General features: G+C 41.7%; 2 protein-coding genes across 8 annotated transcripts in view; one reads left to right on the forward strand and one right to left on the reverse strand.

Moving 5' to 3' along the window:
* The window catches only part of LOC108892674 (low affinity immunoglobulin gamma Fc region receptor II), a 55977-nt gene that overhangs the window by 9781 nt on the left and 30082 nt on the right, over positions 1 to 16114 (reverse strand). Inside the window, exons 10-14 of one of the 3 annotated variants that reach the window (XR_007810440.1) lie at positions 7375 to 7476; positions 5276 to 5377; positions 3530 to 3616; positions 3005 to 3083; positions 2689 to 2882 (exon numbers count right to left, since the gene is read on the reverse strand). Coding sequence is in view for 2 of the 3 variants with exons in the window: in XM_051068009.1 (XP_050923966.1) it covers positions 1923 to 1966; positions 3530 to 3616; positions 5276 to 5377; positions 7375 to 7476 (335 nt within the window). In the remaining variant the exon portion in view is untranslated. Of the gene's footprint in view, positions 1 to 1883; positions 1967 to 2688; positions 2883 to 3004; positions 3084 to 3529; positions 3617 to 5275; positions 5378 to 7374; positions 7477 to 16114 lie in introns of those variants that run through there. The other 2 variants (XM_051068009.1, XM_051068012.1) reach the window with 2 other exon arrangements.
* The window catches only part of LOC127140086 (uncharacterized), a 41180-nt gene continuing 38217 nt past the window's right edge, over positions 13152 to 16114 (forward strand). For 3 of the 5 annotated variants that reach the window (XM_051068017.1, XM_051068016.1, XM_051068019.1), the window contains exon 1: positions 13152 to 13770. In XM_051068017.1, coding sequence (XP_050923974.1) covers positions 13701 to 13770 — 70 coding nt within the window. In that variant the 5' untranslated portion in view covers positions 13152 to 13700. The remainder of the gene's footprint in view (positions 13771 to 16114) is intronic. The other 2 variants (XM_051068013.1, XM_051068018.1) reach the window with 1 other exon arrangement.

Below are 16114 nucleotides of genomic sequence, written 5' to 3' on the forward strand. Positions count from 1 at the left end.
GATGGTTACTGAAATAACCTGCACTCTCTGATCAGATAATTACTTCATCTGTCATCACAGAACCCAAACTAATATTAGCTTCCATCAATATGATGAAAGAGTCAAACAAACACTTCCTGTTCACTGAGCTCCTTTGTTTCAGAGGAAAACAGTTCTTACACTGTCCAGCAGGTGGCAGTGTAAACTGTCTGTGCTCCATCACTGCAGGTGACGTAGAAGGAGGTCATGTGACAGTCTGAGCTGCAGCCTCATCAGCTGGGTTTGGCTCTGTGCTGAGGTTATATATATATACATGTTCTGTTTGAATCAGACAGTGGTGAACATCATCACTGATCAATAACTTCATCCAGAAAAACTGTGTGAACGTCTTAGAGCACCATTAGATTTGTTGTTTTATCACTGCTACACTGACCATAAATCATTATTCCTCAGTCTCTTTATTAGAATACAACCAGAAAATACAACAGAGTGTTTGAAGAATTAAAAAACTTCATCCAGAAGAAATGGAGATGGATGGTTAATGCAGTGACAACAGACAGCCAGCAGGTGGCAGCACAATAAGTGATGTGAGGGAATAAATGATGAAAGCTTTCCTCCTGAACTGTCTCTGTGTGCTTTGACTGCTCAGTAAAGATGGAGGATACAAACAGTGGCCAGCGTCAGAAAACAAAATGGCGTCAACACAGAGAGACGACAGTGAACAACTGTCAGTAAAAATGAGGATGAACTGACTTTAACTCCACAGCATTTATTAACATAAAGACCACAACAACTGAGAAACTTCAGCAGTGACACACAATCAAAGAAAGTCCAGACTGAGGAGCAGGACCAGCACTGATTCTGATGCTGATCAGCCTCATTGATCAGTGATCAGGTATCACCTGGGCGGAGCTACAGAGAAGAACAGGAGAGGAGGAGGGACAAAAAGCTGCAGGAACACAAACAGCTGGAACACTGAACCAGGAAGGAACAAGTCATCTCACAGCTCAGGGATCAGATTTCAAACCTTTTTCAAAGGTTCAGCTACAAAAACACACCATCCTGAAACACAGTGAAATGTTTCATTATACAGAAAACTCATGTAAAACACATTCAAACACTGAATATTAAGAACAAGCCAAGCAGTCACACTGTGAGGATTTCAAATGACAGAGGAGAGGACGAGTCTCCATCGTCCACGTCCACATCTGATGATCAGATGATTCTGTGACGTCTGATGTTTAAACAGAGCAGAGACTTTACAGAGTCAATCTAATCAATAGTTCACTGATTAAAGACTGAAACTCTTGAATCACACAGACACTCTGGACTGAAGCTCGTTCTCTTCACAGTTTCTCACCTCTGAACAGTGTTGCTGCTGTTTATAGTCTGCGGTTGTGGTGTTTGTTGTTTCTGCACTGAACAGAGGTGTGGATCGGTGTTAGCCACAACCAAAACAGAACCAGTCACATTTTCCATCTCACAGCTTCATGAAACCCACAGAACCACATGACAACAACAACTAATGAGACTAAAGTTTATTGATCCTGCAGAGAAACCAGATCACTGCTGCAGGAACAAGAGCAGGCTCCAAAAACACAAAGATTAGAAATAACAGTAAAGTTCATGACTTCATTAACCACTAAACTAATGGCAGCTATCATCAGATTCTGGTAAACAGGAACATAGAAATGAGAATAGTAACATGTTGGAGCTGATCACTGATCTGAAACACTGAGAGGTGGAAACTCTGAGTCTCTTCTTTCCATCTTTAGTTTTAGTTGATGAAGATTTTTCAAATAAGATGAAGCAGCATTAGAAGCAGAGAAAGGGAACATATCAAACATGATAAAATGAGTGTAGTCTGGTGTGAGAGGCTGTGGTGAGCAGTTACAGTCAGCAGGAGGACGTCAGTGGGTGGACCGGTGTGAAGGAGTGAAGGTCTACCTCAGTGAAGAGTAGACCACCTCTGGTTCTGGTGGACACGCTAAATAAAAACACACAGTTCAGATAATTAGAGACGACGTGGAAGAAAAAGTTCCTGTTTCCCTCCATGATCTGCCTCAGTCTGTTCACACTCTGCTCTCAGATACTGACAGCATCACACACACTGGAGCTGGTCTCTGGATCAACTGTGGACCATGTCAGTCACCCTGCCCCCACCCTGACCCTCCTCACCTCCACCCACACACACACACTCCACACTCACATCTACCCACTGTCTGTAAACAGAGGTTTGCACAGATACTCTGTCTGCACTTTATTAGGTCCACCTCTATAACCTGATACAGTCCCAAGATAACGTTCAGCTCTGTTGACACTGTCAGAAAAGTCTTCCTTTAACTTTAGATTTATTACAGAGGTCATAGGTCAGTGGTCATGTCCACAGGTGTTTCTATTGTTTTCATTCAGTTTAAAAACATGAGGAGGAAGAATGGATCCCAGTACAACACCACCAGCTACACCTCAGTAATAAACTGTTGAATTAAGACGTCTGAGTGACTGGATTGTAAAACTGTATCTAAGAGGCCAGAGAATGAAGTGTTCTAATGAGATATTAGTCACTTCTTTTATTATTTTATTTAATGATGTTATTGTGGGAGGCAGAACCTTCAGCTCTCAGACTTCAAACTTTCCTCTTTAATAAAGGTCATAGTCAGAACTGGATCAGACCTGAACCATCCTCTAGTTCTGCTGCTGTAGGCCTAGACTGGCAGAGGATTTCCCATGATGCACTGTGCTCCTCTCTCTCTCTCAGTATGAATTCATTTTCCATAAATACTTGTTACTAACTCGATATCTTCCTTTCTCATAGTATTGTGTTCTTCCATCTCTCTGCAGCTGTAGAGTCTGATCTGTGATGACAAACCTCCTGCTGCTGCTACAACTCTGCTCAACACCTGCTGTTAGAATTAGAAATTATTAATACTGCTTCCAGTTTTACTGCTACTGTTGTTATTACTACTTTACTACTGTTGTCTTATTGATACCACTTTACATCTCTACAGAGAAGATAGCCGCCCACCCTGAGTCTGGGTCTGCTCCAGGTTTTTCCTCTCCACTGTCTCCTAGTGCTGCTTATGGTGGATCTGTTGGCTCTGTCTCTGTAAATATAATAATCTAAAGAGTTTTAACCTGTGAATATGTAAATGAACTCCATCCACTGACTGCTGCTGAGACTGAGGAGTGTGATACTCTGAGGACAAATATAGACACAAAACAGGAACCACCACCCAGGTGGAGTCCTCAGACACTTTCCTCGAAACCTCCACAGGTGTGTTTCCATCTGTATATAAAATGTCTATTTTGAAATTTAAAGTAGTATTACAAAAAGTTTTTAATGTTTGGCTGAGGTGTAAAAGTTGCTGCATAACCTCATCTCACTGTGTCTTCTTCTTCTGTGGTGGTTTAATGGCAGTGACTGGAGAGTCAGCTCCACCAGCTTCAGTTAAAATCTGAGCTACATTTGGATGAAAACCTGGTTAGCTTAGCTTAGCATAAAGACTGGAAGCAGATGGAACCTGTTAGCATGGCTAAAGAGCAGCTTTACCTCTGGTCTTTTTTGGTCTGTTGGCTTTTTGTCCATAACTGACACCGTCCTTTCTCCCTGCTGAGTAGACTGCAGCTGGATCACTCTCTGAAAAACAAAACACACATCACATTACTGCAGCTACTACAACTGATACCAGTGTAAACACTGCTGCTGTTAGCACTGCTAGTAGTATGGAGAATATTTTTACTGCAGGGATCAAATGAGACGTTAATGTCTGCATGTTTCTACTTTTTCCTTCTTAACACCTCTGCTGTGAGACCAGCTATAACTGCAGAGTGTTGATGAGAAAGAGGAAGCTGGACGACAGCAGCTGCTGACTTCTGTTAAAACAAACTGATGCATTTCACACCAAAGGACAAAACAGATAAACAGACTTCACACTATAAACATGATACCATCAGACACAGCAGAACAGACTGTCATGAGACTCTTCAAACTTCACAGTTCGGACTGGAATAAACAGGAGGAAGCTGCTGCTGTGGTTTAACAAGTACATTTAAAATCAACTAGAAACCATCAGCTTCATTAAAGGTCAGTTTGAGATGAGTGAGACTCTCATCCCTGAAAACACTCTGTGACTTCTGTTCTTGTACAAATGTACAAATAAAGTTTACATGTTTTCTTGAACCCCTGTTGACTTGTGTGGTGGATCTTATTATTTTACTGCTGATTCTTTTCATTTTGCTGTAAATACTTCTGTACTTTTATTTAACCCTTTCATGCATGAATTATGAAATCCTCAGTCAGGATTTTTTTTCTAAATTTTTTTATTCTTCTTAAGGAATGAAGAAAAATTTCTGATCTTTTTTAAAACACTTTTTTTTAAGTTTTAGTGAACAGATGATTAATTAAAATTTTCTTCTAATATAAAAACAATACTTGGAAATGTTAACAATACTATTACCGTACTTTCTGGACTATAAGCCGCTACTTTATAATGATGTGGTGAGACATTGGAGACGGCAGCGTGAATGTGTAAATATCTCATGTTACAACGTAGACACCTGCGGCTTATAGACAAGTGCGACCTATGATGTGTACAATGTTTTTTTCTTTTTAAATTAATGGGCGCGGCTTATATACAGGTGAGCTTAATAGTCCGGACATTACGGTACTTGATGTTACCTTCTGTATCTGCAGGAGTCTCTTTCTATAGAAGGATTGGCAATATATTCCTGAACTGGTCAGTGTTTAAGGCCATCCATCAGCCATCTTGGTTGAAAAATGTGTCTTTGTGTTTGTATCAACTTACATGGACTGGCCAGTGGGTGGCAGTGTCTGGAACAACACTCTAGAGTCCAGTGTGGTGGCTTTACCATCAAAACCTACTCATATAGAAGAAAACAACTTTTTAACAGCTGTCCACTGTAGAGGACACTGTGCAGGAAAGGGTTAAGTAGGATTTTAAATGTAGGACTTATACGTGTAACTAAGTATTTCTATATAATGTTTGTGTACATTTACTTAATAAGTACTCAGATCCTCCAGGACTGTAGTGATTTTCATATAGTGCCATCATCAGGTCGACATTTTAATTTGTCCAAAACTCTGGTTTATGATCAAACACCTGCAGAACAACTGGAGTTCCCATCAGCCTCAGCTGTTTTCAGTGTTTACTGCTAATCAGCTAATGTTAGCATGTTGGTGTTAGCATTTAGCTCAGAGCACAGCCTCACGGTCTCATGGCTGTAGACTCTTGTTCTAGTGTTGGACCATGATGGAGACAAAGAAGAGCAGCTGTACCTCTCGTCTTTCTCGTCTTTGACTTTTTGTCTTTGATGACTATTTGTCCATAACTAATGTCTTCTGTTCTCACTGCTGAGTAGACTGCAGCTGGATCACTCTCTGGAAGAGAAAATACAAGTGTCAAGGGTTGCAGTGTGGACACAAGCGCAGACAGGAGGCAGAGGCAGCATTAACAAACAAGGTATTTAATGATAAAGTCAAAAATAGGCAACGGTACCGAAGGGCTAGAGCTGAGACAAGGTCCAAAACACAGGCAAGAGTCAAAAAACTGAAGCTACTGGAAAACAGGTTGCTACTTGAGAGCTGGTAGGTCCAGCAAGAGCACAAGACGAACTGGCAGGGAGTGCAGGGAGACACAGACACTAAATACACAGGAGCAGGGCAGACAATGAGACACAGGTGAACCACATTAGGGCGGGGTAGGTAATCACCAGGAGGAGGGAGCACAGAAGGAAGGGGAAGACAAGACACCTGAAACAAGAGGGAGGTCAGTGATTACAAAATAAAACAGGAAATGATACAAACACAACTGAGCTACAAAATAAAAAGCCCTGGCTCAGAGCTGACACCCTGACAACAAGGTACATTACTGCAGCTACTACAACTCATACCAGTACTGTTAGTATAGCTAGTGCTGGTGTTAGCACTGTTAGTGGTACGGCACAGAGAGAGAGATCAAGTAAGAACTTTATAAATCTCAGAAGGTTTTTACAGGTTTTTACAGTTTTTTTCTTCCTAACAGCAGAACAATTAAAAGTGTAGAGTGTTGATGAGAAAGAGGAAGCTGGACGACAGCAGCTGCTGACTTCTGTTAAAACAAACTGATGCATTTCACACCAAAGGACAAAACAGATAAACAGACTTCACACTATAAACATGATACCATCAGACACAGCAGAACAGACTGTCATGAGACTCTTCAAACTTCACAGTTCAGACTGGAATAAACAGGAGGAAGCTGCTGCTGTGGTTTAACAAGTACATTTAAAATAAACTAGAAACCATCAGCTTCATTAAAGGTCAGTTTGAGATGAGTGAGACTCTCATCCCTGAAAACACTCTGTGACTTCTGTTCTTGTACAAATGTACAAATAAAGTTTACATGTTTTCTTGAACCCCTGTTGACTTGTGTAGTGGATCTTATTATTTTACTGCTGATTCTTTTCATTTTGCTGTAAATACTTCTGTACTTTTATTTAACCCTTTCATGCATGAATTCTCAACTCCTCAGTCAGGATTTTTTTCTAAATGTTTTTATTCTTCTTAAGGAATGAAGAAAAATTTCTGATCTTTTTTAAAACACTTTTTTTAAAGTTTTAGTGGACAGATGATTAATTTAAAATTTTCTTCTAATATAAAAACAATACTTGGAAATGTTAACAATACTATTACTTCTTAGATGTTACCTTTTTACCTGCAGGAGTCTCTTTCTATAGAAGGATTGGCAATATATTACTGAGCTGCTCAGCATTTATGGCCATCCATCGGCCATCTTGGTTGAGAAATTTGACTGGCCAGTGGGTGGCAGTGTCTGGAACAACACTCTAGAGTCCAGTGTGGTGGCTGATGTGCAACTTTACCATCAAAACCTACTCATATAGAAGAAAACAGCTTTTTAACAGCTGTCCACTGTAGAGGACACTGTGCAGGAAAGGGTTAAGTAGGATTTTAAATGCAGGACTTTTACGTGTCATTAAGTATTTTTATATAATGTTTGTGTACATTTACTTAATAAGTACTCTGATCCTCCAGGACTGTAGTGATTTTCATGTAGCGCCATCGTCAGGTCGACATTTTAATTTGTCCAAAACTCTGGTTTATGATCAAACACCTGCAGAACAACTGGAGTTCCCATCAGCCTCAGCTGTTTTCAGTGTTTACTGCTAATCAGCTAATGTTAGCATGCTAACACTAAGCTGAGATGGTGGACATGGTGTAAACATCATTTGCTAATATTAAAATGCTAGCACTGTCACAGTGAGCATGTTAGCATGTTGGTGTTAGCATTTAGCTCAGAGCACAGCCTCACAGTCTCATGGCTGTAGACTCTTGTTCTAGTGTTGGACCATGATGGAGACAAAGAAGAGCAGCTGTACCTCTCGTCTTTCTCGTCTTTGACTTTTTGTCTTTGATGACTATTTGTCCATAAGTGACGTCTTCTGTTCTCACTGCTGAGTAGACTGCAGCTGGATCACTCTCTGGAAGAGAAAATACAAGGTACATTACTGCAGCTACTACAACTCATACCAGTACTGTTACTGCTGGTGTTAGCTCTGTTAGTGGTACGGCACAGAGAGAGAGATCAAGTAAGAACTTTATAAATCTCAGAAGGTTTTTACACATTTCTTTTTCTTAAGACCAGAACAATTAAAAGTGCAGAGTGTTGATGAGAAAGAGGAAGCTGGACGACAGCAGCTGCTGACTTCTGTTAAAACAAACTGATGCATTTCACACCAAAAGACAAAACAGATAAACAGACTTCACACTATAAACATGATACCATCAGACACAGCAGAACAGACTGTCATGAGACTCTTCAAACTTCACAGTTCAGACTGGAATAAACAGGAGGAAGCTGCTGCTGTGGTTTAACAAGTACATTTAAAATCAACTGGAAACTATCAGCTTCATTAAAGGTCAGTTTGTAGAAAACAGAGGCTGAGGATCTCTGGTCTGCTGCTGAGTCTCTCCTCTCTTAGATCCTGCTTCAAATCTTACTTTGAGACAACACACACATTCCTCTTTGTTTTTCTAACTGATGTTTTCATAAAGTCCAACTCTGCTCATTTTCTATATGTTTCATCATATTCAGACTGAAAACAGTGGATATTCCTGATGGAAGTTCACTTCATGTAATTAATATTCACATTAAAGAGTAAATCAGTTTCCATATTGTCTGTGTGCAGAGTGAACAGAGACATGAATGTGTAAAGGTCTAAACTCGATGTTTTCTGTCTTTAGTCTAATAATATCTCTGCAGTGAAACATGTGCAGGTTGAGCAGAAACAGGAAACTGGACGACCACAGAGCTGTTAGCTTCTGTTGACTGATTCACTGCAGGGTACAAACACACAGTCCAACCAACCAACCACAGCACACACTGTCTTCAACACAGCACACTACACTACAGTCTGAAACCTCATGGACTGAAGAGGATTCAATCTGATGAAGTTGATGTTTTTATCTTTAAAACAAACCAAATGTAAGGACAGTGTGTTGTTAATGCTGCATGTTAATGTATCTTTCACAGTAAAACTCAGTCACATCAAATGAGTAAAAATGTCCTGCAGAAATAATGAGCATCTTTATTTTATACAAATGTCCTCACTTTGTAAAAAAAGTCCTCATAAAAATGCCCTTACTTTATAACATGTCCCCACATCACAGACTGTCCCCATAATTCATGACTGTATCTATTTTCAAAAACATTGTCCTGACTTCCAGAATAACTCTTCTCATTCCAAACTGTCCTCACTTCATAAAAACACCCCACTTTATAAAATGTCCCCACATTGCAAAGTGTCCTCATAGTGTACTGTAAAACTGCACTAAATCTGTCCTCAGTTTTCAAAGAGTCCTCATATTTTAGAATATCACTAATACAAAATGTCCCCCCTTCATTATAATGTCCTCACTGTCCTCAGTGTCATTAATTTAAAAACCATGTCCTCAGATTTTAAGATGAATTCAAACCCAAAATAGTCCTCACAAAGACAGAAGCACAGTTTGTCTGTCTACACTTGTTCACACTGAACCCTCACCCTGTTCACTAATACACTAATATACTAATACAGTAATGTACTAATACACACATACACACACACACACACACGCACACACACACACACACACACACACACACACAAAACATTACCTCTGCTCTGTCTGATTGGCTGACGTGATGTTTTGACGTCATTTTCTCCAACTCTCTCTGCATCAGCTAAAAAGACCAAAACAAAGCACAACATAAAACTTCATTAATGAAAACTGGTTTGAACTGTAGCTGAGATGTGAAAATTATTTGTTAATGTAAAATAAATCTGGAAACATGAACATCAACAGAAACAGAATGTAGATAGATAGATAGATAGATAGATAGATAGATAGATAGATAGATAGATAGATAGATAGATAGATAGATAGAAGACTTTATTCATCCCCGAAGGGAAATTCGGTTGTTACAGTAGTCCGTATGTGAATGCAACAAAAATACAGTACAAGATAGAATAATACAAGAGTATAAAATAGAATATAACCAGTATATAGTGCAAATGGCGAGCAGCAGTAGTATGCAACAATAACAACAATAATATTAACAATATATACATATATTCAGCCTGTGCTGTGCTGTGTATTTTCCAAGTGTGCATACATACATGACTGCAATGTATAATATTTACACATGTATAGATATATGCCTATGATAAATACAGATAATACCTGAGTCTGTGTCTCACCTTTAGATTTCCTCCGGACACACAGAGTCACCAGAAGAACCAGTAACACCAGTACAACCAGACCACAGACAGAGACAACAACCTCCATCAGAGGGAAAGGAGGAGGAGGAGAGGTGGTGTCAGTGGAACTAGAAGAAGGGGAAGAGGAGGAAGAGGAGGTGGGGGTGGGTGTAGGTCCAGGTGTGGTGGGTTTCTCTAAAATGAACAAAAACAATCATTAAAATCTCTTAAACTGAAAACAAGATAAAACATTGACTCATTTTCCTGTTGGAGTTTATTTCTCCATCTCTTCCAACATCTCTCTAAATTTAACCCTCGTTACTTTACTGAAGGTAAAGTCAGAAACGTCTCATTCTAATGACTGAAGAATCCTGTTTGTCCTCCTGACCTGTGACAGTGATCCAGCTGGGTGGAGACTCTCCATCACTGCTGATGTTACACTTGTAGAGGCCTTCATCAGACTTGGTAACATGGTGGATGGTCATGTGACCTGTAGGCTCAGTCCTGATGAGGGAGTCATCTTTATAGAAAGCAGCTGGGAGGTTGGAGGGAGTGGTCTTTGTTTTACAGTGCAGAGTGACATCATGTCCCTCCATCACAGGGAGGACAGGACTCTGCAGGATCACTGATCCACCTCAACACAGAGACAAACTACAGCATTTCATCCATTTACACACAGCTTCATCAATACTAACTCCACAGTCTGATCTTACCAGTGACAGTGATGCTGATGATGTTACTGGTTGCTCCCTCTCTGGACTCACACCAGTAAACTCCACTGTCCCCTGAGAGGATGTAGCTGATGATACAGGAAGAACCAGATGATAATCCCCATTCTTTACACTCAGCTCTGGTTTTATCGGTTGTCGTCCTCCACAGCCTCCATCCAGCAGAGCTGTTGTCCTCCTCACAGCTCAGAGAGACAGAGTCTCCTTTAAAAAACTGAGATCTGCTGGGACTCACAGTCAGACGAGCTGAGGGTTGAAATGAAAAAGTGCTGAAAGTTTTTCTGGTTGTCAAACAAACACAAAGCTCAAACAGCTTGTGTGACTGTTTCTCTGAAGCTGGAGCAAAGAGTAAAGACACTGATGTTCAGCTGATGAACAGCTGCTCATTTAATGCTGCAGAGTTCAGTGTCTCAGACTGGAAAGATGTTCTCAGAGTTTTTCAGCAACATATGAGTCAACATGTGAAGCCTATCAACATGAAAACACTTGAAATGATCTTCATTGTCTTTTCCAGCTTTTTCTCTCAGAGTTCTCTACTGAAAGCATCAGTTCTAATGAGGAAGAATCCTGAGGATGAACAGATGGAAACAGAGACAGAACAAGTTTACTGACCTTGGTTTGTTGAGCAGATCAGCAGTGAGCTCACAACTACAGAGGAATGAAACACAAGAGTTTGACAAAGGAAACAATGCTACTTAAAAGCTAACACTCATGTGTGCAGTGCATAGAAAAGCAGTTTATTAGGAACACCTGTTTATTTGTGCAGTGACACAATCAGCCAATCATGTGTAATTGATACAGTCCTGCAGATCCAGGTCAGGAGCTTCAGTCATTGTTCACATCAGATGTTTGAATGGGGAGAAAATGTGATGTCAGTTTGAGCGTGGTATGATTGTTAGTGTCAGACAGGCTGGTTGGAGTATTTCTGGATTTCAACACAACAATCCAGAGAAATCAGAGGAGCATGAGCGCTCAGTCTGATGAAAAGGCTTCAACATAACACAATGTCAGAGAAGTGAAGAGGTCTGAACAGCAGTGTGTGGCTGGATGTTTGCATCAAATAAATGAATCTGTCTGCCTTCCCTGTTTTCACTCCACATGTTTCACTGCTCCAGCTGATTCTTCTCTTTATTATACTCAGCTCTTTGTGTCACTTTCTGCTTTTTATTGTTTGGTTCTTGTGCTATTACACTTTTGAGGTGTTTAAAAACAGTTCAAATCATTATTACCATTATCATTGTGATGTTCACTGAGTGTTGGTTGATCTATAATGAACCATCAGTCCTCTCTGAACCACACCAGTGACTGAAGACATTAGTGTCCCAGTTAAAGTCAGTCCATCATTGTTGAACTTCTTCCCTGTCGTCACTGAGACCACTCCAGTTCCTGTGTGGACCTGCAGCTTGTTACTGACCTGAGTTCAGCCTGACTGTGTTTTCATGTCCTCTCCTCCATCATCAGTTATTCCAGAGGCAGCAGACAGGTTCAGACAGACAGACAGACAGACAGACAGTGTACTCACAGAGCAGATGTAGAGACGTCTCCTTCATGGTCCTGCTCGGTGCTCTGTGATCAACTGTTGAGGTTTGTTGGTAGAGAGGCTGAGTGAAGCCCGCCCTCTTCCTCTGTGTCACTGTGGTTTTCTCTCCTGCTCATACAAACACACTGAGTTAGAACGTCATCTGTCTTTACTGGACTACAGCTCAGCTCATCACACTGAGCCACAACATCACCACACACTCTGATACCTGCCTGTCTCATGCTCAGAGAAAACTGGGAAGATGAGCTTTATTTCAAATGTGTGAAGACACAGATCAGAAAGTGTGAGTGTAACATCTCTGCTCTGAGTCTGGTTCAGGATCTTTGTCCAATGTTCCTGTCTCTCTCTGTCTCGTCTCCTGCATCTCTCTCTGTGTCCACCTTTGCTTCAAAGTGTAGAGGCCCAATAGAAAAAGTCCATTGTTGCTAACGGCTTAAAGAACAGACATGTAACCAGAGCTGAACATAATGTGAGTCTTTGTTGAACCAACATCACACATGAAGCTTCTGTTCTCTGCAGCTCTGAGATGCTTCAGCTGAAGGTCAACTTTCCTCTGCTGTCAACACTAAACTTTATTGACACTGTGCTGTGGATCACAGTCTGTGCTTCTTATCAGGGTGGTTTTCTACAGAGCAGCAGAGGGCGCTGTTTGTCTGTGAATCAGAGAAAGAGATCGTCATCACTATCTGAACACTGTTCAATACATTTCTGCTTCCTGTGGAAATCCAACATGTTTCTGAGCCTCTCTCTGGTTTGTTCAGCTTGTTAAATGTGTGTGTTCAGATTTCCTCATTCACACACACCAGCTTCATTTCCATGTGGAGTTTTCAGAGTGTTTCCTCAGGGTTGTGGTCTGTGCATTCATGACTAGATTTTCCTGCTGTGTGTAACAGGTTGTAGAAATCAGTGCTGTGAGTTTGTAGAGACACACATGTCATTCTGACTGTAGGACAGACGTCATCACAGACCTCTATAATGTCCTTACAGACAGGAGCTTTGCCCTGGTGGATCCACTTTAGCCAGACCTTCAGCTTGGTTCTGGTTCTGTGATGATGAACAGGATCAGTGCAGCAGAGGAGGACATGACCTGGTTGAAACAGCAGGTGGAGCTCTGCCCTCATGAGCTGGGAGGAGCTTCTCCTCTCAGTGTCTGACAGGAAGTGCAGGGTGGAGGTTCTGAGGACACAGGACAGGATGAAGAGCAGCTCTCACACCTTCATCATCATGTTCATCAGCAGCACCTGACACTGACTCTCAGCTGAAGAGAACCCCTTCAGACAGTCACTGGGTTCTGATGAGCAGGAAATAGAAGTGATGTGAGCTGTGTGAAGGAGGAACTAAGTTACAGACAGTGAAACATCCTCCACACTGTTTCATGCTGAGTGGTTGATGAGTGTTTTTCCTCCACACACCATTCATGATCTGCTTCACACTTCAATGTTTGTCTTGACTCGGACTCTGGAGTTCTCATGAGCTCGGACTATGATCCGCCTCTAGACTGACGGACCGTTAGAAAACTCCTCCCTCGGTCTCGGGTGCGGCTCTTGTCTCAGTCCGGGACTTTCCACCGTTTCCTCTTCACACAGCTTCGTCTTAAAGCGGAAGGTTTCTTGGTTTAATGTGGGTTTGCTGTAAATAAGGCGGCTCCTGGATGTTGATAGGAACCTGTTGGATCATCGGGACCAGTTGGACTGATCATGTCTGTTTCAACATCTGCGTCACTGTGGACTCTGCTGTCTCTCTGGGTCCTGGTCTCTGCCTCTGAAGGTGAGCTCTGCTTTGATTCACGTTACAGACAGCTGCTGTCACCGACATTACACTGACAGCATGTTATTATAGAGTCTCAGTGGATTAAGGACCAGGTGCTAACAGAGACACTAAAATCCAGCTCAGTTCAGAGTCTGCATTAATTCATCATCCGTGGCCTCTGCTGTTAAAAAGATCCAGGTGTGTGTTGTAAACCTCCATCTCAGCTCACAGTTACTGTTTAAATTCATGTGGAGATGATATTTTCCTGAACTAAAATCAGACCAGAACCACACACCTGCCACTGACTCCACGTGATGCATGCTGGGTAGAAGTTTTGGCCGTGGTTGAATTTCTGCTTCATAAAGTTCCTGCTCATCCTTGTTGCTAACTGAGACCTGGAAGTATGTCAGTGGCAGCCATGATAATCACCAGTACAGTCTGCCTCCTCTCAGGTCTCTCCACTGTCAGACCCAGAAATACTCACAAAAATACTGAATCAAATCCTGAGGACACTTCAGGTGGAAGTGGTTTGGTCATTGATTTGTATTTGTTTGATTAGTAAACATCTGGAAAACTGTTTATCCCTTAACTGTGTCTGAATAAAATAACATAAAGGAAGTTGAGCCATTAAAGTGATGAAACTGTGCAGGGGTTCAGAGTAAACTGTGTTCAGACAGAAATATACAGTTTCCTGTCATGGGAGCTTTTTACATTTGTTAAGAAGAGAAAATGACTTCTGTTCATTCCACAATGGGAAGAAGGAAACCACATCTTTGTATTTAGTTGTGATGATGATAATAACTACACATTAAATTAGTCTGTTTGTCATGACTGGATCTGAAATAGAAGAAATCTCTACTTAAAGGTCTTGACCTTGTGTCTCTGATATACACTGTCAGCTGTGAGACTTTATGCTGTGGTAGGTTTTCCATGTGGGACACATCAGCACTCACTCACATTCATTCATCACTCAGATTTCATTTCATGTGTGTGGACTGATGTCTGAGGCCTGACTGTTTTACAACAACATGTCTTTGGCTGAGTAAAGGGAGGTCTGACAGATTGAAGTGAATACTTGTATTGTTTGAATTTAAAACACAGTGCAGCTCTGCAGGTTTCCACAGTGAGATGGATATATCTGATGAAGACAAACGCTGCTCAGTCACACTACAGGAAGCTGTTTATACTCCACCTCAGCAGTCACTGACGTTTCACATTGACCATCAAGTCACATGAAGTTGATCTTTGTTCACTGTCCACTGGAAATCCCATGATGCCTTGGGTTGAGTTTGTCCACCAGGCAGCTCTGATCTCAAACACATTGTCTAATGTAACAACACTGTGACACTCAGCTGTTCTATACTGTGTGTGTGTGTGTGAGATCCAGTCCAGCTGAGACCAGTGTCCCTCTCTGACAGTCCCTCTCTCTGATTGGCTGATGTTGAAGTGAGGAGTTGCACTTTGACCTTTAACCTCTGACCTGTGTTTTCTCTCTCTCCTTCAGTTCAGAACATCACAGCTGATCCTGGAGACAATGTCACTCTGCCATGTCGAGCTCCAAACACCAACATCACAGTTGTAGAGTGGACCAGACCTGATCTTTGTCTTTTTTCAGCGGGCCGATCAGTCTGTTCCAGACGAGCAGCATCCCTCTTTTAAGAACAGGGTGGAGCTGGTGGACAGACAGATGGAGGACGGTGACGTGTCTTTGACTCTGAAGAATGTGAAGAGAGAGGACACAGGAAGATACGAGTGTCACATCATCCAGGGAGGAACAAACCGCAGGAAGAGATCTACTCTGAAGACTGAGCCCATCAACATCATTTACCTGGATGTTAAAGGTGAGGTGGTAGAGTCTAGACTCAGGTGAGTTGGTAGAGTCCAGACTCAGGTGGGTTTTGGAGCAGCAGCTTCCTGGTTGTTGATGTGAGAGTGAAGGCTGATCACAGATCAGATGTTGGTGTTTTCTAAAGATGTTGTTGATGAGACTTTGTAGAAAACAGCTGGTATGAGTGATGTGATCAAAGTGCAGTAGATAATGTCTGACAGGAGTTTGAAGAGGAAATGGATTCTGTTCTGTTCTTCAGTCATCACCTACCTGACACTGATACCTCACACCTGCTTCTACTCTGCAGGTAACACAGGTGGACACAGGGAGGAGGGAGGAGACAAGAAGGGAGGAGAAACAGACGTCTGTGAAGGTTCTCAGTCATCCAGGTCATGGTAGTCTGGATGGTATCTCCATCTTTAAAATCACTCACAGTGTTGTAGTGTTGTGATGCTGTGCTGCCCCCTGCTGGCTGCTTCCTCTCACTGCTCAGTCTGTCCATCCCTGAGGGGAGACTGCACCTGTCCACAGGTA

Source organism: Lates calcarifer, unplaced genomic scaffold, assembly GCF_001640805.2.
Source record: "Lates calcarifer isolate ASB-BC8 unplaced genomic scaffold, TLL_Latcal_v3 _unitig_2330_quiver_827, whole genome shotgun sequence".
Lineage (NCBI taxonomy): Eukaryota > Metazoa > Chordata > Actinopteri > Centropomidae > Lates > Lates calcarifer.